Raw genomic sequence first — 24,891 nt, 5'->3', positions numbered from 1 at the left:
TGATCTTGTGATTCTAGGAATATATGTGCTAATAGCACGAACACGACACGTAATACTCGTGGGATGATACTGTTATAGAGCTTAGGCGCATTAGTTAAAACATTAAGTTCCAGCTCTTAGTAGTGAAAATAAGTCAATTTAGGCCTAAAAACTAAGTACTAAAAAGTTACGGTGCAGCATTACAATGTAACATGTTATATCCCGAAGCTTATGGGATTCCACTTTGTATTAGTGACAATCGAGTCTTGCTTTCATTTTACCATTGGGGTTTTCACGTTTGAATTATACGAATAAATCCTGCCGTCTGAGTTAGCTCGATTCTAAGATGAATGGGAAACAATTATAAATGACCAAATAAAAATTATAGGGTGGTGCTAAAGGTTTTTGTCTAATATGTTGTGCTTGTACGGGTTTAGCACGGCAATACATCTTTCATATGGGTTTTCGCTTACAATTATTTCTATTTCGTCTATAGGCTACCTCAGTAAATGAATCACTATAATATAAGACCTTTTGTCCCACACCGTGATTGACAAAGTCTTCAAAAGTGTCTACTGATTTCATGCATTTCCCCGGCCCAAGCACTGATAACTTTTTTGGTTTCAGCTACGCTCTTAGATAATTTCTAGGGGAATCCACAGGATCCTTTGCCGACGAGCGCATTAAGTCTGTCGTCCTGAATGCTGGTTCATTACATAAGCACACGTAGTGCCCAAGAAAGGTGGGCTATATGAAGTCGTAAAGGAGACAAACGGGATTCCAAAGGGTGCACTTCTTGTTTAAGTTCTGTCTTTTTATTCAAATAGTTGTGAGTAGCCTAATTGTCCAACGAAAAAGCTCGCGAAAACATTTCATTTAATTTTTATAGCACGTCGTCGGTGATTATGAAGTTGAGCTGGTAAAAAGAGATGGAATTGATTTGGCTAGGATCGACTTTTGTAGATCTCAACATCCACCATCAGCCTCAGCGTAACTTGTGCCACATCTATGGTTATAGCTGTCGTCATCGCTCACTTTGCATGAAGTCAGGAGACTTCATATAGTCTAGTAAATTTCTTTTCAAGTCTTCATTGTCTTCATGAATAATAATAAAAATACTGACCTATTCCAAGCTACAAATGGATCAGTGAGCAGCATGTACTGCAATAATTATTTCCTAAGAGTCTTTAGGGATCTACAATATTATAAATGAAAAATAGGCTCCTGAGCCCCGCGATCTTGCAATAGGATAAATGGGTATAGAAAATGGATAGATAGATGGACCTTATTCTTTTTTCGTGTTTTATTATGAATAATTTAATTCACCATTCTCTTTCATTTGTTCTCCACAAATGGAAGCCATGTCAATTTGGGATTTACCTATAGCTGAAAATCCTTTTTCTTTTACAGCGACCCTGACCAGCATAAGAGATTTTTGGATGGATGGTTGGATGAATTTTAAGGTGACAAAAATAATTTTAAAAGGCGAAAACTAGAATGGATTTGGTGTATGCGAACTTGACTAATGTTTTCGTTTTAGGATAATTACAACGAACTTCTGTCACGTGACACGAAAATGTTGGACTTACATTCAATACAATATAGCATAGCTTTATAGTGACAATTTACCGTTATAAAATCTTATTACATAAATATACATCCACGTAATTCCCAAGATTTTCTCATATTAGAAATTACGTGTAGTTGCAAAAATATGAAAAGTAGAAATTTTGCTCATTTATAGCCTACCAGTGAAATTCTCCAAGACAGTGTAGAATAGTGTTTTTAACTGAACAAATTGCATTTGTGTACCCGTTCATCATCAACAGCAATTTTTCAGCAAACAAACAAATAAAATGCTTATAGTTAAATAAATTCAACGTCTATAGTTGCATCCCCATAATCATCTTTGGGAACGAGAAATGATAAAGACGACTGACACATACATTAATCAGTAATACAAAACAATTAAACAATTGGACACCAAGAAAGCAACGTGTTGATATTATGTGCCCCCCCCCCCAATAAATAAATAAATAAATAAATAAATAAATAAAAATAAGTTACCGTCCCCAAAAAGATCGTTCCAGGGCGAAACCTAATCCGGCCTTGATCACACCGTCTATTAAAAATGATTATAAAGTTAGACTATGTAGTACTAACAGGAATATGAGGACAATGGGTGATTTAACTATGTCTTCACAATCTTTTTATGGAGTTTAGTTCTGTTTTTAAGCGTGTTTATGTTTAAATGTTTAAATCAAGTGGAAGTAGGTTTGTAGTATGACAGTATGATAGTCATCCCATGACCATAATCCCAATCTTTGTCGGTGAAAGTAAGAAAAAAACCCCAGCATTTTTACTATTTTGAAAACAGGCATGCAGTGTTGATCGAATGTTAGAGGGGCAGTAAAGGACTTAAACTGCACACATCTGCTCTGCGGCAGGCAGTGAACTACCACCCCCAGACCAAAGTTTACAATTTGCCCACTTCATAGAGGGACCTGAGGTCATGTGCTGATGTGACCGCTACAGACGCTACAGGGCAAACCGGAATTCCTTATGAAAGCTCTGGCTTTGTCGTCACTCACCGAAGGCAGGTGGGCGTGGCTTGCACGCGCGGCCTTTACATTCTGCGGATTCGGCTGCCTTTACTCAGGACGCTATCTGCGTGAGCTTGAGAAACTGTTTCACATGTAGATTTTCATGCCGCCACAGGGGCGTAAATAACTTGGTGGCGTTAATGAAAAAGTGGAATGAAGCGGTTTGTAGTGTGTTTATACATTGCATCTATCTTTAGAATGTCCCCTACTCCAATATTTAGTGCATTTAACTCCCTGTAGGAGTTTGTGGAAAATATGACGTTAATTTACTGCATCATCAAAAGAAGTATGTATGAGTCTGAATACTCAATATCTTGTGGAGTGTGTGGATGAGAGAAAAAAAGGATAGTGAAAGAGTAGTATTACTAAAAATGAGTAAGAAGCCAGGGACAACAGATGCGAGAAACTGTATTTCAACAAAAAATGATATGTACATGTGAACTGCCAGGTTTGCTGGTAAATAAAGCCCCCTGGGATTTATAACAGTCTTTTATATTAAAAAGCCAGCATGGTTTATGATAGTAATTCTTATGGTTGACCTAAATGGAACCCCTGGAAGGAAACTTAGAAACTTCTATATTTTATAATGTTCATATAATGATCATATTAATATTGCCTGTCTTCCTCTATTCATTTACCATCTGAGTGAGTATAAGCAAGATTGTGCAGAACTGAAAGCTATTTTTTATTCAAACAGTGGTAGTAAGAATGAAAAAAGAAGGCAGATGTTGTTGGTCTCAGTGAAGCACATCTTCTCTCCTAATCTCTGTAGAAGGGTTCAGCTCCCCTGGGTTCTGCGTGTGTAGGCTGAAGGTTGCAAACTAATAAAGAATACAAACTTTTTTTACATTTTTTTTTTTGCCTAATTTGCTTAATTTGTTTTCAGAGTAACCTGACATTTACTGGAACAATACCAGTTAAGCATTCGATTTAAGGGTATAACAGGTTTTGCTTTCCAGTGTGGGCTTGAAACCAGCAACCTTTAAGCCACATGTTTCCTTGCTTAACCACTGCACCTCCTGTTGGCCAGATGTGCTGTAAAGAAAGAGTCCCCTCTTTCCCTGGGGAGCAAGGAGCCCCTCTTTCCCTGGGGAGCAAGGTCATTGAGCCCTCTCACCGGAATTCACCTCAAACCACTCCCAAATCACACAGCATGGTCTTAGGGGATAAACCGCAATCTGTCTTTCTATGCTGGAGTATGGAGTGTGGGTTAGTCTGTTAGCCTCAGAAATTTTCATATGTAAATACACCATAACATTTTACCTCATAAGTTAAATCGGATTGGCTCCACTCAGATGATGCTCAGAGGACATGGTGGACCTATGTATATGTGAGGAGAAAGGTGTATGGTGCATTATCAGAAGCAACCATTGTGCATTTATTTCCAACAAAATTCACAAATATCTGACAGGACCTCACTAGCAAGGTGGATACTGCTGAGGGATTTGGATCATGGCATGACATGCCGATTGGGGATGACTCTCTCCCATCCATTCACTGGAGCTTTGGATGTATAATCTTGTGTAACTGTGGACAGACGAATGTGATGCAGAGAAGAGAAGAGAGACTTGTGGCATTGGAGTGGAGATGAATTTTACAAGCGCATAAATGCCTGGGCTTGCTTTTGGGGGTAAGAAAAAAATAGAAATTCAGTGGTACCTCGGTTCTGGAACTCACTAGAACTCGAATTTCTTGAAAGTCGAACAAACCAGTTTGACCTAGAACTCGATCTGAATATCAGAAGTCGAACCGTGAACAATATAAATTGTACGCGCCAGGAAATGAGTTATACTACAATGCAATTCTTACTTGAATGCCTTCTTCACAGACTGGACGATTAACCAAATAAAGCAGCGCAACATTACAGTAACTAACAATTAATAAACCACTAACTTACGTGTACTATTAGAGCATTTATGTCATTTATTTAAACTTTATTTTACCAGGTAAATTCACTGAAAACCAGTTCTCACTGCTTTACGTGATATTCGGGAGAAATAGCAGATTACGCATCGGAACTGCCTGGGATACAAACGTCATGCGTGTAACTAAACTCTAAGGGCAAAGGTGTGTCTTCATGGAGGCGGTCCCAGTTTGTGCAGCCGGGTGAGAGGTCGCAATACATCTAACCGTAATGCATTGCGTCAGGATCAGAATGCGTTGCTTTAAGTCAGCTGTAAGCAAGTTGAACGCACCCAATGACCGGACTGGGGAAACAAACTGAAACGCAGACTTAATACAGAGGACTAATGACAACAAGCAGAAACAGCTGATCACATGGGGATCCCACACGAGGTTAATGAGGGGGCGTGGCACACGGAAGGAGCGGACGATCGGGGCAGGACAGGGGTAATGTTGGGATAAGATCTTTATCGTTTTGGAAGCCATTAAGAAAAAAATGCTCTTCTTGTTTTATCCTGTTCATTTTGTATTTAAATGCTTAAAAAAAAGAAAAGGAAACATTTTTAGTTGTAATTTTGGGCGGCCGGGAACCAATTAATTTGTTTTCCATTATTTCTTATGGGAAAAATTCGATCAGAACTCGCACTTTTTAGGATTCGATCCGGAGTCCGGAACGGATTAAGTTCGAGAACCGAGGTACCACTGTAATTATATATAGTGATTATGCATAATGGACAGGTGATCTGAATGGATGAATGTCACTAGTGTTGTCCACTGAAGAGAAGGAAATCATATATTATCATCTATACTTGCTGTCTCTGCCATAGTTAAACTTTCTCCTCTTTTCATTAAGCTTCTTTCAGCCTTATAGATCTTTTACAGTTGAGTGTGTGAGGGGGCATTGGTTGTTCTGTATTTTTTTTCTGTTTACAGAGAGAGGGCATGTTTGAATCTACCATAGTTATTTTTGTGTCCATATGTTATTATAATCATACAAAGTAACTGTGAATGAATATGCTGTGAAACATCAGTGAAATCTATTCCAGCTAAATGAGTAATACCTGGAAGATGCTTTTTAAAGGAAAAGCAGGGTAAACAAACTACAGAGCACATTTCCACAGCAGCTCATTCCACTGTTTCTTTTTCAGATAGATCAAGCTTTTGCTTTGCATTGGAGTTATGCTTGCATATTCCATGATATGATTTTTTATTTATATTTCTGTTCCCTCTAGATTTTCTGTGCATGTGCTTGGCGATCTCCATTCTTTAAACTGTGTGTATTTGTGTTTTTTTTTTGTTTTTTTCTGTGGCTGAGTGTATTGATTTGGATGCATGCCCTTGCTCTGGGATACTGAACTTGCCATCATCACCAAATTTAAGAGGTGTATGAGTTTTTTTGAAGAGCAAGTTCAGCAGCAGCAAGCTCATAAATCAGTTGACAAGGACAGAAATGAACGCAATCAATTTCCCCAACTCTCTTGCCTGTCTGCAGGCCCACATTCTCTGGTGGGAGCTCCACTTGGTGGCTGGCAAGGGATGGAGCGCGGCTGTGAGAGCCCTCGGCGATGGGACAGCCCTGAGCAGCGTGGTGGAAGCCCGGAGCTCAGTGGGCCCCCACCAGGGAAGATCACCCGCCTGGAGCTCAATGGGAGCCCCACTGGACCACGGAGCAGTCACAACGGCGCCCCCCCAAGGCCCCTTGGAGGTACAATGCCTGGAATTCTCACTTATTCTCTCAGCAAAACAGCAAATAAAACTGAATGGGGAATTTAGGTTTGGAAACCCATGGAGGTGGGATTATTGTGTGTTGTTGGTATTTGATTTACTTATTTATTTATTGGATCCTTTTCATTTTTACTGAATTTCTATTGGGATCAGTCACTAAATGAATAACTGAAAACAGAAATGCATGGTAGCAGCAGTGCAGACTCACAATAAGGTATGCAGCACAAGGCAGTGTACTATTCAGCAGGGCTAATCATTAGGTAGTGTGCTATTCAGCAGGGCCAGTCATGAGGAAGTGTGCTATTAAGGAGGACCAATCATAAGGTACTGTGCTATTCAGCTGGGCTAATCATAAGATAGTATGCTATTCAGCAGGATCAATCATAAGGTAGTGTAGCTACTCAGGAGGACCAATCATAAGGTACTGTGCTATTCTGCAAGGCTAATCAGGTAGTATGCTATTCAGGAGGACCAATCATAAGGTAGTATGCTATTCAGGAGGACCAATCATGAGGTAATGTGCTATTCATCAGGACCAATCATAAGGTAATGTGCTATTCAGCAGGACCAACCATAAGGTAGTGTGCTATTCAGCAGGATCAACCATGAGGTAGTGTGCTATTCAGCGGGACCAATCATAAGGTAGTGTGCTATTCAGTAGGGCCAATCATAAGGTAGTGTGCTATTCAGCAGGGCTCATCATAAGGTAGTGTGCTATTCAGTAGGGCCAATCATAAGGTAGTGTGCTATTCAGTAGGGCTCATCATAAGGTAGTGTGCTATTGAAGAGGACCAATCATGAGGTAGTGTGCTATTCAGTGGGTCAATCATAAGGCAGTGTGCTATTCAGCAGAACCAATCATAAGGTAGTATGCTATTCAGCAGGACCAGTCATAAGGTAGTGTGTTATTCAGCAGGGCCAATCATAAGGTAGTGTGCTATTCAGCAGAACCAATCATAAGGTAGTATGCTATTCAGCAGGACCAGTCATAAGGTAGTGTGTTATTCAGCAGGGCCAATCATAAGGTAGTGTGCTATTCAGGAGGAAAAATCAAAAGGTAGTGTGTTATTCAGCAAAGACCAATTATAAGGTAGTGTCCTATTCAGCGGGGCAATCATAAGGTAGTGTGCTATTCAGCGGGACCAATCATAAGGCAGTGCAAGAAGGTAATTATGGGAAAGTCTCAGTGGTTCTATGAAAAGAAACCACATGACACAAATGCATACCTTGTATTTTGGATAGTATTGGGGGGGTGATCTTATTAGGAGTTACTGCCAATCAAATATAAAGAACATTAATAAATAGGGCAGTGAGGGACAGGTGGAATTAATTGCTATCCTCTTTCTCATAGTGTATTATTCTATGGCGTTAAATTAGTGCCAAAACTCGCGCGCATAAAAACCACGCTCGCGTATGCGTTCTCTACCAGCTCGCGTTTGCACAGCACGCGCTCGCTCGCTCGGCGTTAAATTAGTGCCAAAAGTCGAACCACGCGCGCGTGTGCGCTCGCAAGCTGAAAACCCATCCTCTCTACGCGCTCGTGTTCGCTGGACCCTATCTATGCGCTCGCGTCTGCACAGCACTGGCTCGCTCAACAGGATGAATTTTGACACGTTGGAGGTGGGAACAGTGGCTAATATCTCGTTCCTTCGATTGGTTTTTTAAAATTTTGACTACAATTGGCTATTTGCTTCAAGAGCATCTGGCTGCAGACCTCCACCAGGAGGATCTCCACTAGAGGGACGGAAACACGTGAACTCCACAAGAGAGTCCGGACATGACGTTATGCAAACTTACGCCATGGAGGCAGTACCAGATATCACATGATCTCCACGCACAGCCTGGATTTAATGTCAGTGGGAGAGTGTTTAGCTTTGTCGAAAGAAAATAGTGGGTAGAACAAGCAACAACGGTAGCATTCGACCGGTGATTTTTTTCTTCTTCTTCTCCAAATTTAGCTTTAAATTGAATACTTAAGCTTAGACTGACTGTGTCTACTGAAAAAAAAAAATATATTTATAAATTTATAACTACATTTATAAATAATTGTCTTTTGCGCACAAGTTATTATTTGGAAGGAACAGGTTAGCTGCGTATAGCTGTCATGTTAATGTAAGAGGTTTATTTCAGCACGCCGTACTATGTTTGCTAGACCTGGCATTAGGGTACAATAAGATACAATAGCCTTGCAATTAATATTACTGGAAGGAGTAAATACAACGCTGCCGCGCACTACTTTGACATTAAGGCTGAGGTATAGTCCGTGTGAATAGGCGCCAAGAACAATACTTTTTTTCTTCATTATCGGTAGTCAATAATAAACCAGGTATACACAGGTACAATAAATAGCTGTCAGTAATGACAAGAAATGTTAGGAGAACTAGGTGAGGCGAACAAATCAACAAACCGAGTAAAGTGGAAAACATAGTATATCTTGACGCAACCGAACCAAACATGAGTGTCAACAATGTTAAACATGCACAAAATAGAGCCTGCGTGCAATAAATTGTGACCAAGTTATATAAGTCATGTAGTATTTTTGATTATTTGAATATGATTAGCAAATTGACGGAATATAGGGTTATGCATATTAATATTGACACTGATGTTTTGTTCGGTTGCGTTAAGACAGATTATGTTTGCAACTTTAATCAGTTTGCTGATTTGTTCACCTCACCGAGTTCAACTAACATTTTTTGATTTTACTGATGTCATGCGATAAACGCGGAAGCAGGCGAAGGAAGCCGTGAATATGCACAAAAGGGATTTATTTTCTGGGGTAACACACATCAAGACACTTGAAGTTAATGACCGGACTGGGGAAACGAACGGAAACGCGGACTAAATACACTGGACTAATGACAGCAATCAGAAACAGCCGTAAAACACAGGGGATCCACATGAGGTTAACGAGGGGGGCGTGGCACAGGAGGATTGGCACGATCGGGGCGTGACAACTGACACCTATTGTATTTACTGTACCTGTTTATCATAGTGTATTATTATTATGATTATTGTCGTCGCTTCACCTCAATCACGACCATACACACGGACTGTATAATTCAGCCTTAATACCAAAGAAACAGTTTGCAGCATTAAAAAAAATGGAGTTACTTGTTGACTGTAAATGAATGGCTCTCCAGTTCGATTTGTTTAGACGCTGAGACATAGTTTTGGTAGACATAGTTTTCATATTACTCTCGGCCTCAAACACAGAGTAAATTATCATGTGCGCACAGAATAACTTGTGCGCACACGATTTAAAACCCTATGGGAATTCGGGGGCTCCGTATTAAAGTAAGAATTTCACACGTTCCGAAATAATAAAATTAACATATGCTATTAACGTCCCTTCTTGTAGAATTAAAATAGATTATTAACGTCCGTTTCCAATGTTAAATATAATTTAAATCGATCACCAAAATAATAAGTGTATACTTTAAAAGACTAGATTTCTGTTCGTTCGAGTTAAAGTCTGGCTTGTGTGTGAGGGTTATGTGATATCTGGTACCACCTCCATGGCATGTTTGCATAACGTCATGTCCGGATTCGCTAGTGGAGGTCACGTGCTTCCGTCCCTCTAGTGGATATCCTCCTGGTGGAGATCTGCAGCCAGACCCTTCTCATTTGCTTTGGTGGAAGATGAAGATAACTTGTCACTGACCGTGGTTAAGTTAGCGAGCGCACATGCGCGCGTGGTTCGACTTTTGGCACTAATTTAACGCCTAGGGAGCGAGTGAGTGCTGTGCAAACGCGAGCGTTTAGAGAGCATGGGTTTTCTGATCGCGAGCGTGGTTTTTATGCGCGCACATTTTGGCACTAATTTAATGCCATACATACTGCTGTAAAGAAATGTAGGAAGGATTTTTTTTCTTTTTTTTCCCCATGTCACTGTACATTTTTTTCCTGTATACAAATAGGAAACACAACAACCCTCCTTGCAAAACATTAGAAAAAGATTCTGCAACGCATTCAATACTGACAACATTTTACCCATGTGGTTTCTAGAAGACACCAAAATCTCCAAAATCTGTGAAAAAGTGTGCAAAAAAAGTGGGCAAATGTTTGGAAATAGCAGCATTTGGATTTGTGAGGAAATTGTAACCAGGACGAGAGAGGAAAGAGAGAAAATGAGAAAGAATCAAATAACAAAGGGACATGGCATGAAAAGCATGAAGTATATTAAATATATAAGTGAGAGAGTACAAGGAAGTCAGTTAAGATGTTTATGGCAATATGTGGGATAAGAAACGTGGATAAGAAAGTTTGTAGTGATCATGGACGTGGACCAAAAGCTAGTGCAAATCCTAGGGGAGACCCTGCTTTTATACATATTTGCCTCTAATATATTAATTTCTTTAAAACGAAGTAATTATAAGTGGCAGGAGGTGCCGCGTGATGCTAAATGAGAAAGCTGAAATACAGAAGGGGTGGAAATGTAAATAGAGTTTAGATCCTTTGGTCCTGCCACCTCTAATCGTCTCAGTGGTTCTTCCCTCCTGGACTGTGCTACTTGGCCTTAGGATTGTTTTCTGCATAAATGCCTCTAGAGGAGCCTTACTGCCTTTGTAAGGTTTTCATTTGCAGACCAAAGGCTTCATTTTAGCCCAGAGTTTTGTTCCTTGCATTGGACCAAAGGAGTGTGTTACATTTTGTGTTCCCTCCACATGACACACATAAAGGAAACGTGGAGCCAGCATTTCAAAAATGTATACAGTTTTTGTTCAGTTGAATGTGGTTATTATGTCTTTCCAGTTTTGCTAGATACAGATTTATTTAACGTAATAACATCAAATAAAACATCCAGTGATTCTGAGGACTCTAAATGAAGCCCACAGCTATTTACTTTTTAAAAATATATTTTGATGAGGAACAGAAAAGAACGTTATATTTTTATATTATACGTACAAAATTGTGGTTTTTGCCGGTGTAAGATTCTGTTAATCTAATAACAGCATAAAATAAAACATCCACTGATTTTTATCAAGACTGCACATGTCCCTGTTTTTGTTTGTTGTTTTTGTCCATTTTTTTCTATTGGTGTTTCTTGTCATGATGCTTTATTGGTACCAGAATTTTTTGCTGCTTTAGACAAGAGTATATTCTGTAAATGGATGAATGTAGACTATAAATGTGGGAGGGTAAAGCCCTCCCCCCCAGCTGGGGAGGGCAGGGGGGTCTTTCCCATCATTTTAATGGCAGTGGCAGCAGAGTGGCTGGCATGTGTTAATGAGGGCCCTACTTTGAAGATAGGAAACTCGGTGTGTCTGCTGAAAACCACAGATTGGCAGTGAGAAGCAGGCCACACACACACAGCAGTGTGTACCAACCCCCTCGTCACAGGTCTCATGCATGGTGCCGGGTGTGCTGGCTGTTTTACGCAGGTCTGCAAATTCACATGCACATGGGCACACAAACCCAAGCATGCAGCTACACATGCGAAACATATAAAGCAACCAAGCTGATAATGTGTGCTGTGTTTTATGGCCGCATATGAGTTAAGCTCTTGGATTTAGTCTGTCACTAAAGCTGTCAAGAGTTAGTGCTCCTTGTGGAAAATATAAGTGGAGTTTGGAGTATGGTTTCTGTCTTGGAACCTGAGCATTTCAGGCACTTAGAACCTCTTGACATTCTGATTCAGTTGGGATTTGAAAATCTTGCTAAACTGCTGATGTGATCCATTCAAGTCTGGCAGAAAATAAGAAGATCACGGATGGCCAATTTCAATAAAATGAAATTGCAAAATCTGAAATGAATAACAATTGCATTGGATTTTTATGGGCACAACAACAATTCTTTTGGGATTTTGTCATAAACCCCATTCTGTGACAGTAATACAGTTCCACTGTGTGTGTTATTATGTATGGATCTACATGTCTTCGTTTGTAGAGTCCCTTTATTTGTCACACTAGCCAAAAGCTAAAACGATGTAGAAACGGAGCGGTTAAGAACAGGAAAAATTTTCTGACACAGGAACAGGGCTACTAATTGTGATGATTTGGGGCTACATCTAAAGACATGAATTGTATATGACAGGAGAAATTCTAATTATGTTCTTTGTCTGAATAGATTTGTTACTGGTTTTCCATTATTATCTTAATGTAAATAACAAGTGACCTTGATTCACCCACATCCTCCTTGAACTATCTTTGCATTTGGTATATCTGAGGCTGCATTTCTTTTCTCTTCACAGAACATTTGTTGTATATTTCTCTCTGGTGCATAATGGAATAAAATTGAGATATTTCTGCTGCACCAGCACTGGAATATCCCTGTAGCCAGCTATTTTAGTGGCGAAGGGGAAAATTGAGAATCCAAAAGCCACCATACAATTACTGAATACTGTCAATCAGCAACAGGTTTAATACACTGCCCACTGGAAAACTTCCCACTTGAAGAAAGCAAACAGTGGATGAATGGACACAGTAAGCGCACTCATTGTGGGTTTTGAAGGCTTGCTTCCCATTTGTTAAATTTAAGAGAATTATGAATAATTTAACAGGATGAAGGATATTGAGCATTCTAAGAAAATGCTGGTAGCGGTGAATGGGGGGACCTTTGGAGGAAAATCGATTCCCAGCCCTGATAAAGCCAGAAGTGGCTCAAGAAAGGACTAGATGGCTGGACAGAGAAGGGGGAGCAGAGGGGTGTGGAACGTATGCGGGTGGAAGGCGAGTGGTGTGTGGTTCCTCCCGCTGACAGCTACGCCTCCCGTCGGGGGAAGCGTACTTGGCGCAAGCCCGTGTCCCATAATTCACTCCACAGCAGCAGGCCGCTCTGGGAGCTGGGCCTGATTAACAGGCAGGATTTGGAAAGGGAGCCAATCGCTGCAGCTCCTCTGATGTCATCGCTTCTTCTTCAGGGGATTCCTGTTAACTGTCAGATGCTGGGCGTCCCTTTTCAGAATGAGGCTTTGAGGGAAAGGTATTCCTGGCAGCTGGGTGGAAGGGAATAGGAGCTCTGAAATAGCAGCAAGCCTCACTGAATCTATTATCAGTTCGTAGGAGATACAGGCTTAAAATGACATTTCTTGCATGGTTTTCTGCATCTAAAGTGACTCACTGCTGCATGGCTTTCTGTATCGAAAGTGGCTTGGCATATTATTTTCTTTCTCTACAGTGACTTACATCATATAAATGAACTGTGACCTCAAATTTCACTCTCTCTGCTAAATGTGTGTCTCAGGAAAATAAGATGGGATAATTGAAAACAAATGAACTGCTATGTACCCAAACTCATGCTTGTATAAATGGAAAATAATGTGTCGTTATCATTATCATTAAAGGAAAACCATGCCAGATTGAAATATTTTTACCTATTTCTTCTTTAGCCAAACAATTTCTGAATTCTAACATACAGGATATTATCATCTAGGCAGTGTCCTTGCTCATATGATTTGCAGCATAGAACAGCTGCACATTTGTCCATATTATAAATGTTATTGGGGTACATGAGTGACTATTGGACCATAATGGCTGTGGAAAGCTCAGAAACACAGCTGATATCAGACACATATAAGGGGAGGAACTGAATGAGGTATCTATCTTTTTCACATGTGTTTTATCAATCTTCATCAGGAATATTTTCTATCTGTGTGTAACTATACACAACTCCTATGACCAAATATATAGTATCCATCCATTCATATTCCTACCACTTACTCAGTATGGAGTACGGGAAGGTCTGGGAGCTCAAGGCATGAGAACACCCCTGGAAGGGGTATACAGGTGTATATAATGAGGCAGGAGGACACTCCTGGAAAGGAGATACAGGTGTATATAACGAGGCAGGGGGACACCCTTGGATGGGATATATAGATGTATAAAACGAGGCAGGGGGACACCCCTGGATGGGATATACAGGTGTACCAAACGAGACAGGGGGACACCCCTGGAAAGGAGATACAGGTGTACATAACGAGGCAGGGGAACACTTTGATCATTATTGATAAAAATTCAAATTTCCACAGGAGAAGTAATGACAAGATGGATGACTGGATGATACATGCTATGCTATCTGTACTTCATAAGATGGTTACATTTATTCTGATGTTTGACCCTACTTTCCTGTATTTACCTATATTTAAAATGCAACCAAGGACATTGAGCATGTACATTTGGCAAACAGCGTGTGACTACTGGCATTGTTATAGTTACAGAAATTTTTGCTTTAGGCAGTGTAATTGTGTTATACAGGGATTTTGGTCATACCGTTTAGAGAAAATGAAAAATATTTCATTTCAGTTAAATTAAATTAAATTTATTTTATACATAGCTCCCTTCTCAACATGCTTTCCCTAAAGCGTGGTTTTGCAAGAACACTGAAAGTTGATTGAAAACAGTTGTCCAAGTTGATTTGAAACAGTTCTTCAATGATTGATTAGTTAGGGCTGGAAGATTACATTCAGTCAAGTGTAATCTTTTTATTCAACCTTAAATTCCTTTTGAACTCAACTGTCTATTGAGTCAGATTAATCATTTTAATATGTTTATAATCAATGAAGGTATAACTCTGGACTCTGGAGGATGAAAACATGAAAATAGCGATCATTTTGGTACTGTTTGATTTCTGATGAGCTCAAAACTTTTTGTCTTGACTGAAAAATATCTAAAAAAGATATTTACTTCAAGATGTATACTTCATATTGTATAAGCTTCACTTGTGTGCAAAATCTTGTCACTACTGTTCACTGATATGCCATTGTGACTTTTTAAAATTATGCTTAGTATTACTGCTAGAAGACATGAGACCAAACACATAATTTAAGTATAAGTTATGATATTTATTGATTTTTTTCTTAATAAATAAAACAGTAAAGCAGCATTAGTCATTGATCCTCACTACCATGTATTAACACCAGCTGCACATATTCAAACCATTGATGTTCTCAGCCACACTCCACCCCCTGTAATATCCAGCCCTCTGAAATCTGAAAGAATATGTGAATAGGGCTGTCCAACTGCTAGTATTGTCTTATGGCTTTATATTTTTGTATCACTCATTGTCTTTCTGTTTCCCCAGGTCTGATGATTCCAGTGTTCTGTGTGGTGGAGCAGGTGGATGGGGGTGTGTCCTCTGAAAGGGGTGTGGCCACAGACAGCGAATGGCGGGAGGAGCATGCAGAGTTTGTGTTGGTGCGCAGGGACATCCTCTTTTCTCAGCTGGTGGAGACTGCCCTTTTGGCCTTGGGCTATTCACACACTTCTGCAGCCCAGGCACAAGGTTGGTTAAGGTCTTAGAGGGAGGGGGGAGAGAGATAGAAATATAGCGGGAAGAGGAGCAAGCAAGCACTTAAAATGAGGCTAAAAACCATCAAAAAACAAATGCATAAACAAACATGTGAAGTGGTCAAACAATTTATTCAGAACTGTAACACTAATAGCCAATAATTTGTGTATCTGTGACTTCGTCATAACGTGGCAATGTGGGCAACATTTTTCAGCATAAACAAAGCAGAAAGGTTCATTTTAAATGGCGAGTGACTCCTGCTTTATATCATATTGAGTAAGACAAAGGATTGGGAATGATCGAGTCACTTGCTACTGAGTTAAGGAGAGTATTTGCAAAATGCTGTCCAAAACATAAACACAGGATTGGAGCAGAGAAGAGATCATACAAGAGGTTTTTGGTGGCTCCAAGAATAAAAGAAAGAGTGTGCATGTCATTGTGCCTGTGTATGAGTAAGAGAGTGCTTAAAGGTACACAGTAAGTTTGTATTCCATTGTTATAGCACATGGTGAACATTATGAGGTGAAGACAGTTTGTCTCAACTGAACCCAGTCAAGTATTGTGCAGAAGTTTAAAAACAACTGATGAATGGTGACAACAAACAAGCTCAGTTTTGTTGATTCATGATATGTGGAGCATTTTGGAAGTTTAACTGAAGTGAGAAGTGTAGCAGCTTTTACAGAACTCTGTTTTATATGGCGTATTATAACATTACAAATACTCTTATAGTGTTTCTAATAAAAACACATGCAGAACACCTCAGGTAACATATGGGATAATTGCTGAAATCATGTCAGTGTGGGCCTCATCAACAGCACACCATGATGAATGATGCGTTAGGAATCTTTATGAACCGGTGTCCCTTTCACCTGTGGATGGGGTGCCAAAGCCCCGCCCACTGCCCCGGCTGGAACGTGAGCCAGGGATTACAGGAGGTCTCGCTCTCTCTGGCTGTCCCAGAAAAGAAAGCGAGAGCGGCATCAAGGCGACCCGCCGAAATAGTGAAAAAACAAAACAAAACCAAGAAAAACATAGACTAAGCAAAACACCATAGAACTCAAAGAAATTAAATGGAGAGGCGCCCAGCCGGTTAAAAAGTTCAGCCCTGAGAAGAAAAAGCAGAGGCGGAGAGAGGGGTATCGTGCTGTCCCCGCATTCCGATGTCGGCCCATAAACACAGACATGAAACGGGCGAGCCACTCCCGGCCCCCCCTGCACGTCTCAAATGAAGGCTTTTTGTTTTTTAAAATAAGCGTTTACGTTAAATGAATAATTTCTGGCTTAAATTACGCATTTTTTTCTTTGTGGTTTGCAACCAAAATTACACAGATCCCCCCTGCTATTTTCTCCCTGTTTGAATTGTGTCCTTCATACTCTCTCCCGGGAGTATTTTTAAACTCTTCCCAGAACACCAGGGCTTTTCTTTAATTAGACCAGCCAGTAATTAACCGGGTGATATTGTTTGTTTCAATTATACAGGCTTGATGGTTTTTTTAGAAGCATGTGGACAGATCTGTATATTTAGGCCTCAGACAGTTAACAACGATAATTATTTTTGGTAAGTGGCCATTGTTGTTTGCCGCGTTTGACATTGAGCCAACGTGTCATTTCGATGAAATATAAACTATAAATCACATATGTATAAAATAGAAATTTTATTACTCACATCGGTGTATTGGTTTGCATAAATACATATTATAAATTTAAAATGAAGCCACATTTACAAGCGTGTGTTTGTACTTAATGCTTCACATGTTCTTCAGTAAAGGACTTAAATACTTCATAATGTTCTTGAAATCCACAATAAAGGCATCTTTGACTCAGGCCTAAATTAGATATGGCTACAGTAGCACAGCATCCCTATGCCCTTATGATGATGATGTTTCTGTTCCAGGAAAGTGGCTTCCAGTATCAGATTTTTCACAGATATATGCAGAGGGCCACAACTTTGAAAGTTAGCGTTATTTGCGGAGTAGCATTTCATAGCTTTTTGCTTGGCAAAACTGTGTATCTTTGTGCATCTTTGCCAGAAACAAAACTATGTATGTTTTGGGCCATTTTGTCTGAAATTTTTGTTTCCCTATTTGCAGTCAAATTCTAATCCATAATCCCCACATTCCTAACCAGCATTCCACAGTCCTAATCATTATGGACTATGTAGCCAAATTGATCACAATAAATTTTTTTATAGCAAATTTCCCATGATAGTTGAGATTAATTCATAATCACTTTCCATGAGTGAATTAAAACTGACGGTTTTAAGCAGAAATACAGGGCTTCTGTTGCTACATTATGTATTATCACTGTATAAGCTATTTCCTAAAATGGAATTGTACATAATATCTGAATTCTTTTGGAACCAGAGATCCAAAAATAGAAAAGCTCAAGTCACTTCGGTTATTAAGTTCTTTGGCCCTAAGTTGTTGGGATATTACTCGTGAACAGTCACTAAACACGCATGCACAATTATCTGGCTTAGATTTTATAAGACTGAAATGGCGCTAGCATTTTATGCCCAGATAAACACTGTAAAACTGTTGTGGATTAATCTGCCAATTGAAATCTGCAAAGTAGAAAAACCAGAATGAGCCCCTCCAACCCTTTCATGGTTATATGGGATTCTCATATAGATAAAGACACAATGTACCCTATACATATACATATACAAGTCTGCTGTTAGAATATCAAGCATTACTGCTATTTAAAAAGCTCTGGGTGTCCTCATTATATTGAATTTGCTTGAATACTGCGATTTCCCAGGTGGAAAGGTTGCCACTCAAAGCTGTATTTTTTATTTCTTGGGAGAACCACGGGAGAATTAAGTGAGATTTAAACCTGAGGTCAGGAATTGGGCTGTTACAGCATTTCGGCAATCTGGTTTCATGATGTGCTGTGAGTGGCGTGATTGCTGGGCTGCTAACTTGTGAGGCCTGATTCCTGCTGGGCGCTCTAATTCCCAGTCACAGGTTGGGCAGGAGAACTTGTGCTGGAAAGATTAACAATGAAATATAAAGTAATGTTTCAAACCCTCTTCTTCCCACACAAGGTTTTAAAGCGGCCAGTGGGTTTATTAGTGAAATAATGTTGTTTTTTTTTATTGGCAGGTATTAATTGGCTTTTGCGCAAATGCTAGCCTTGACCCACCATCTCTGGGTGTGGTGAAGCTCCCCGCACGTCTTCCCTGCCATAAAAACCTTTCTCATCTTGTTTACGAGTCATGACTCATCGACCAGACAAAGGGTCGTGACTCTTCTCTGACTGATACAGGGCTAATAGATAAAGCTTTATCAGTTTGCTTTAGTCTTTAAGTGTGGACATCCTCACAGTGGACGCCAAAGCTACCCCTGCACACACATGTTCATACATGGAAATGATCTCTGAGATACATAATCTCTCTTGTCTGGTGAGAATGATGCTGGGTCAAGGTGACGGTGTGTCCACATTTCAGTGATTGCCGGCTGACAATATTCTTGGGTTTTGAAGTTAATTGGGGCTGACTTGAAGATGTCACATCCTGTCTCCCTCTTCTCAGGTATCATCAAAGTGGGCCGCTGGAAACCACTGCCCATCCGCTGCCTGACAGATGCTTCTGAGGCCACTGTGGGTGACATGTTGCTGGATGTCTACCATATGGTCACCTTGCGCATACAGCTGCAGAGGTCAGTGCAGGGACCAGCCATGGGAGGGGGGGGAGGGGGGGGGGGGCATCTTCATTGCGCATCTCCATTGCGCAAGTACCATCACTAACCAGAGAGAGGACCTCAGTTTAACTCTAAGGCTTTTTATGCAGTTCTTAAACTATCTATAGAGCCGATGAATAATCTCCAGGAATGTCCGGGAATGTCCCATAAACTGGTACTGATGCTTGGAATTAAATGAAAACCACTTGGAGCAGCAGGAACATTTGTGGTTGGCTTGTTAATTCCCACACATGAATCAAACACTTCTGAGAAAACCAGTCACTAAAGCCTAACTGCCATATTTGACTGTATTCCTTCCGCTTAGACCATGACGGAATTTAAACTAGCTATCCCCATTTATGATGTATGATAGTAACAAGACTCTGAAAATATGTCTAGGAAATCAGTATTGGCAGCTTACATTGCCTTTAAATGTAGTGTTGAAGCAGAAATATTGTAATAGTATCAGTGTGAACTATCCTAGTACTGGGAACCATCCCAGCCGGTTCGTTTAGTTGTACTGGCCCAGTGAAACAAGTGCCATCCAAGCGTAGTGGCAGCAAAAGCAATTTAACTGTGGAACGACAGGAAGGACAGGACTTCACGGTTTCCATGGTTGCAGCTTTTCCAAGCTGGAGGACCTGCCGTCGGAGCAGTGGAACCATGCCACTGTGCGCAATGCCCTCAAGGAGCTGCTAAAAGAGATGAATCAGAGCTCACTGGCCAAAGAGTGCCCTCTATCTCAGGTACTATACTGACCAGTTACCTTCTTCTCCAGCTAGTGTATCAACCAAGTGACCTTTCTCCTGGGTACTATAGCAACCTACAGGATCTTTCTAGTACTCCTTTGTCAGGTATAACAACACAGCAACTCACTGGTATCCCAGATACCATTGCGGGCTAGTGACCCTTATCTTTATCATCAAGGCAACTCATTTACAGCTTCCTTCCACCCCCACCTGACTGACTGACCAATCATGTGGACCTGTTCAGTCTGGAACCAGAGCAACCCTATCACCATAGTAACCCTTTGACCACCACTGCAATCACCCAGTACCATTACTTCTCAACAGGACATTTTTCATATATGCTGGTGCACTCTGCAGAATTCTATCCGTGCTGCAACTCAGTTCTGAAATGACTCACTCATTGTCGCACACTTACTATTAGTAACACCCCTCTTTTGTAAACACAAACATACAGATGTAGACGCAGAATCCAAGTCAAATAACTTTATGTTTAAATGGAAAAACAATAACCATAATGGTGAAATCAAGCCAGAAATGCTGGTGTCTCCCTTAAATAGAGCCGTGCATTACCCCAGCAGGAGATGCACACAGCATTATGGTCTGTAGACTGACTCAGCCTATTGATTAGCATGTGACTGTTTGCTAAAAGGGAACAGGATGTTAGAAATGAGAGTAATAAACTTTTGGCTGATGCATTTGCCTGAGTTTGAAGCAATGTGTGTGAATGACTTAAGTGGGGCCTATTGTGACACCCAGTGGCTCATGTATTTCCAGACCAGTCCTGAAAGGGCACACACACACACACACACACACGCACACACACACACACACACACAAACTGACACACAGAGGAACAGATGCATACAGACATGTACTACAAACACACACACAAAGACACAAACACTTAAACAGATACATATCAAACATGTAACGCATACACAGAAAGAGATAAACACAGACATGCACCACAGACACACATATTTATACACATACAAAAACAGTTACAGATGTGCAAGCACACACACGTACATGCATACACACGCACACACACACACATAGTCTCTCATACACGGAAGGCTGTCTATCCAGTTAGCCAGTAGCCAGTTTGTTAGTGTGTAAACTAACATATTTTTCTTAAGAGAGAATGAGGATTCATTAAAGAAGGTGGACAATATGATGACATCCTCTCTCAATGTTTCTCTGCCTCTTCATCTCACTCTCCCCTCTCTCACCTGCCATCCTCTTCCCAGAGCATGATCTCTTCCATTGTAAACAGCTCCTACTATGCCAACGTCTCCAATTCCAAGTGCCAAGAGTTTGGCCGTTGGTACAAGAAGTACAAGAAAGCCAAAGGTATGTAAGTAGGTCCCATTGCACCTCTAGTAGCAGTTATCACTTTCACATTGATTTCTCCCCTTCAAAGAAGGATGAAGTGGGGCTGTTTCAGAATATCTGTTTGCTCCTTTGAGCTTCCTTGTGGATGCAGCTTGAATGCTTGAATGTTTTGTGGTCATTTGAGCTGCTGATGTGGCCTCCTGTCTGCCTTCTGTGTAGGGGATTACCTGGAAAAGACATGGTCTGGGCGAGAAAAATCTGACATCAAAGGTGAGCTTGCCTCCCCCCCCCCCGTGCTCGCAGGCAGACCTTCCACTCGGAAAATAGGACCGTTCTTCTGTTTGTGCACACAGCTGATCTTGGTTCTTGGATAAAGTAGAACACTAACCCATTAGGAATAACCAAGATTGTCATTCAGATACACTTATCCTACACTTTATATTTGTAACTGCATCATCTTCTGCCATACTGATGTAGAAGTATGGTGTCTCTCCCCCTACCCCTGCTCCATTTCTCATGGCGGTCCTGCCCACTGCTTTCCTCTTTGCCCGCAGTGGAGAGGGAGAGCCTGGCTGACATCTGCATGCTGGGTCAACGCCCCCCACCTCACCTGCAGGCCCCAGCCCAACTGGGCTCCCCAGTGGGTATAGGGAGTCTGGTAAAGGGACCGGCAGAGTCGCCCTCTTCAGGCCATCAGCCGCAGCAGCAGCAATCCCAGCAGCCTCCGCTCCACCACAGCCCTCCTCTGCGTGCCCAAGTGCCCCTGTTAACCCCGGGGGGGCTTCTGTCCCCCCAGCTGAGCCCCCAGCTGGTGCGGCAGCAGCTGGCAATGGCCCACATCCTCAATCAGCAGCTGGCTGTGAGTCGCCTGCTGGCCCAGCAGCACCCCTCTGCCCTGGGCCCCCCGTACCTCGGCCATCCGCCATCGCCGGCTGCTGCCCGCACCCCCACCAAGGCCGGCGACCCAGCCGCCGCAGACGTCTCCCCCGACATCTACCAGCAAGTCCGCGACGAGCTGAAGCGCGCCAGCGTCTCACAGGCCGTCTTTGCCCGCGTGGCCTTCAATCGCACACAGGTACCACCTGCTGGTGGGCAGGGGAACAGCTGCACCTTCCTCATTATTTCATCTTAATGAACCCTCATGGACCACTTTTCCAAACAATAGCAACAAACACAGCATCTAGAAACAACATTACACGTATTTTTGTTAAATGTTAAAATGAGAAGCAATTCCAAAAATAGACACAGACCGGTTTTTCCTTTTATTTAATATTCGGCAATTCATCTTGCAAAAAAAACTGTACAGAAGTGCAAGACATTCTGGCAACATTAATTAAACTTGCAAAAATAATACCGCTTACTAAATGTGAAGTATGACAAAAGGGTCACACCAATGTAAGATGGAAATTCCACAGTGACAGAGACAGTAGTAGGCGTCGTAATAACAGGAAGAGGCAGGGGGTAAGTGGGTCATTATACTGCCAGAAGCACTAAATTAATGCTGACATTAAATGGAATTGCAAGTGGGCTGTGTCCTATGTGTCTGTTCTGCCTCTTCTGGTGTACATGGAAACGTGTGTGATGGATAGTGTTTCACTTTAAGTGACGGCATCCCGTGTTTATTCCGTGTGTTTGCACACGCGTGTGCGTGCGTGTATCAGGGCCTGTTATCTGAGATCCTGCGTAAAGAGGAGGACCCGCGCTCAGCGTCTCAGTCCCTGCTGGTGAATCTCAAGGCCATGCAGAACTTCCTCAACCTGCCCGAGTCCGATCGCGACCGCATTTACCAGGAGGAGCGTGAGCGTAGCATGAATCCTCAGGTCGGCTTGCCGGCCTCCGCTGCCATCCCCACCGGGGGGCCCCGTCTCCCCCAGGTACAGCCCCCACCACATCAGAGCGTGTTTTAGTCTCTTACGGCCATCAGATGCGTGTTTACAGACTAGCAAAGTGCACTGCTGGACATGTATGACCATCTACATACGTGTTACCAGCTTTGTTACTCTTCATATTCATTAATTTATTTGTTTAAACTCAACTATTTCATTCAAAGCTGCTTATACATCTTATACATCACATCTTCAGCTTATTTCCCATCATACACAACAGTACATTTCTGAAGTAATCACTTTTGTGCCATGTTAGTTAAAAACTAACCTTATAACTTAAGTCACTGACCATAATGGTTCCTGCTAGATACCAAAATTAATTTTATTATGGCAAATGCTGGTGAAAATCCACTGTACCAAATGTGCAACCACATGAACAGAAGCATTAAAACATTAAATTGTTAAAACAGACAGTAGGGAACATCTACATATTGCTGTATATCCATATTGCTTTCGTGTTGGCTGTCAAGATCAGCACTAGCTCTTAGTTCATATGGTGCCAGCATGCAGTGACTGGGAAGGTGTTTCACATGTGTGAATGCACATCCAGATGTTTTTGATAATTTGCTTTCAGCAATTTCCGAAGATGTTTATTTGAGTAATGTGAAATCCTCGACTGTTGTCTCTGTCGCTCTGCTTCTCTCCCTTGTTTTCTCTCTTCTCTTCTTCTCCCTCTCTCACATCCCCTCTGCATGCCTCCTCTCCCTTCTTCCTCCTCTCTTACTCCCGTTTTCTTTATGGCTACCTGCCCCATTATAGCCAAAGCCCGTTGGCCCCAGCCCTGAGATGCCCCTGAAGCTGGAGACCCTGGTCAGCATCTCCTCAGGCATCTATGATGAGATCCAGCAGGAGATGAAGCGGGCCAAGGTCTCCCAGGCCCTGTTTGCCAAGGTGGCAGCCAACAAGAGCCAGGTCATCCTACTGCATTTACCTATTTCTTTTTACTGTCTTTTTCATTATTGCTGCTGTTCTAAAAGAATTTCCCCATTGTGGGATTAATAAAGTCAATCTAATCTAATCTAATCTAATCTAATCTATTAATCTAATTCAGTGTTTCCCAATCCAGTCCTGCTGGACCTAAGACAGTCCATGTTTTTGCTCCCTCCCAGCTCAGAGCAAAAATTGGGACTGTCTGGCAGGGAGCTTGGAGAGAGCAAAAACATGGACCGACTGTGGGTCTCTAAGGACCGGATTGAGAAACCCAAATGGAATTTATTAATTGCCTGTTTATTTGCTTTATTTATATATTTCCATAGCTATCCACAGTTATGATGGAATATAGAAAATACATGTGATTTCACTTCACGGTCCAAAACATTTACCATCTGCTCAAATGTCTGGCTTCTGATCCAGCAAACGGTGTGGTGGTGATGAATCCCACAATTCCATTTTCATTTCCGATATCGTACGCTACCTACCTTCTGCTGTCTCTCGTAATGTTAAATGTCTGGTCCAAACCTTTCCTTAAGGTCCTCCGTTCCACATAGGGCACTGGTAAATCATTTAAAATAATAGGCACAAACACCAAACCCTAGTGAAGTATCTGCTGCCTAATTTACCCTTAGTGCTGCTGTTGGAAAGAGACAGATTTATCTGTATCAAAACAATTCAGCTATTTTGTTTGTCACTTTATTGCAAATTTTTTTAAGTGCTTTTCAAATATATACCGGGAGTAGCTGAAAAAGATGTATATTGCAAACAGCCAATGGCTGCTGTCTCCTAAATTGTCAAACAGCATTCCGTCTGCAATCAAGATGCATGTGTGCTTCTGACACTGGGAGTTTTGGGAGGCGGAGCTGGTGGT

The 24,891-nt window shown here is 41.4% G+C and overlaps 1 protein-coding gene across 3 annotated transcripts in view; it reads left to right on the top strand.

The window, feature by feature from the left end:
* Positions 1-24,891, top strand: part of LOC111852068 (DNA-binding protein SATB2-like) — a 36,599-nt gene that overhangs the window by 3,070 nt on the left and 8,638 nt on the right. For 2 of the 3 annotated variants that reach the window (XM_072700625.1, XM_023827580.2), the window contains 9 exons: positions 5,977-6,189; positions 15,231-15,431; positions 18,970-19,096; positions 19,740-19,863; positions 21,117-21,219; positions 21,421-21,471; positions 21,756-22,276; positions 22,863-23,075; positions 23,847-23,999. In XM_072700625.1, the coding sequence (XP_072556726.1) occupies positions 6,021-6,189; positions 15,231-15,431; positions 18,970-19,096; positions 19,740-19,863; positions 21,117-21,219; positions 21,421-21,471; positions 21,756-22,276; positions 22,863-23,075; positions 23,847-23,999 (1,662 nt within the window). In that variant the 5' untranslated portion in view covers positions 5,977-6,020. The remainder of the gene's footprint in view (positions 1-5,976; positions 6,190-15,230; positions 15,432-18,969; positions 19,097-19,739; positions 19,864-21,116; positions 21,220-21,420; positions 21,472-21,755; positions 22,277-22,862; positions 23,076-23,846; positions 24,000-24,891) is intronic. The other variant, XM_023827582.2, reaches the window with a different exon arrangement.

This window comes from Paramormyrops kingsleyae, chromosome 16 (genome assembly GCF_048594095.1).
Source record: "Paramormyrops kingsleyae isolate MSU_618 chromosome 16, PKINGS_0.4, whole genome shotgun sequence".
Classification (NCBI taxonomy): Eukaryota; Metazoa; Chordata; class Actinopteri; order Osteoglossiformes; family Mormyridae; genus Paramormyrops; species Paramormyrops kingsleyae.
Note: the sequence above shows the minus strand (reverse complement) of the source record. Positions and strands in the feature narration are given on the sequence as shown.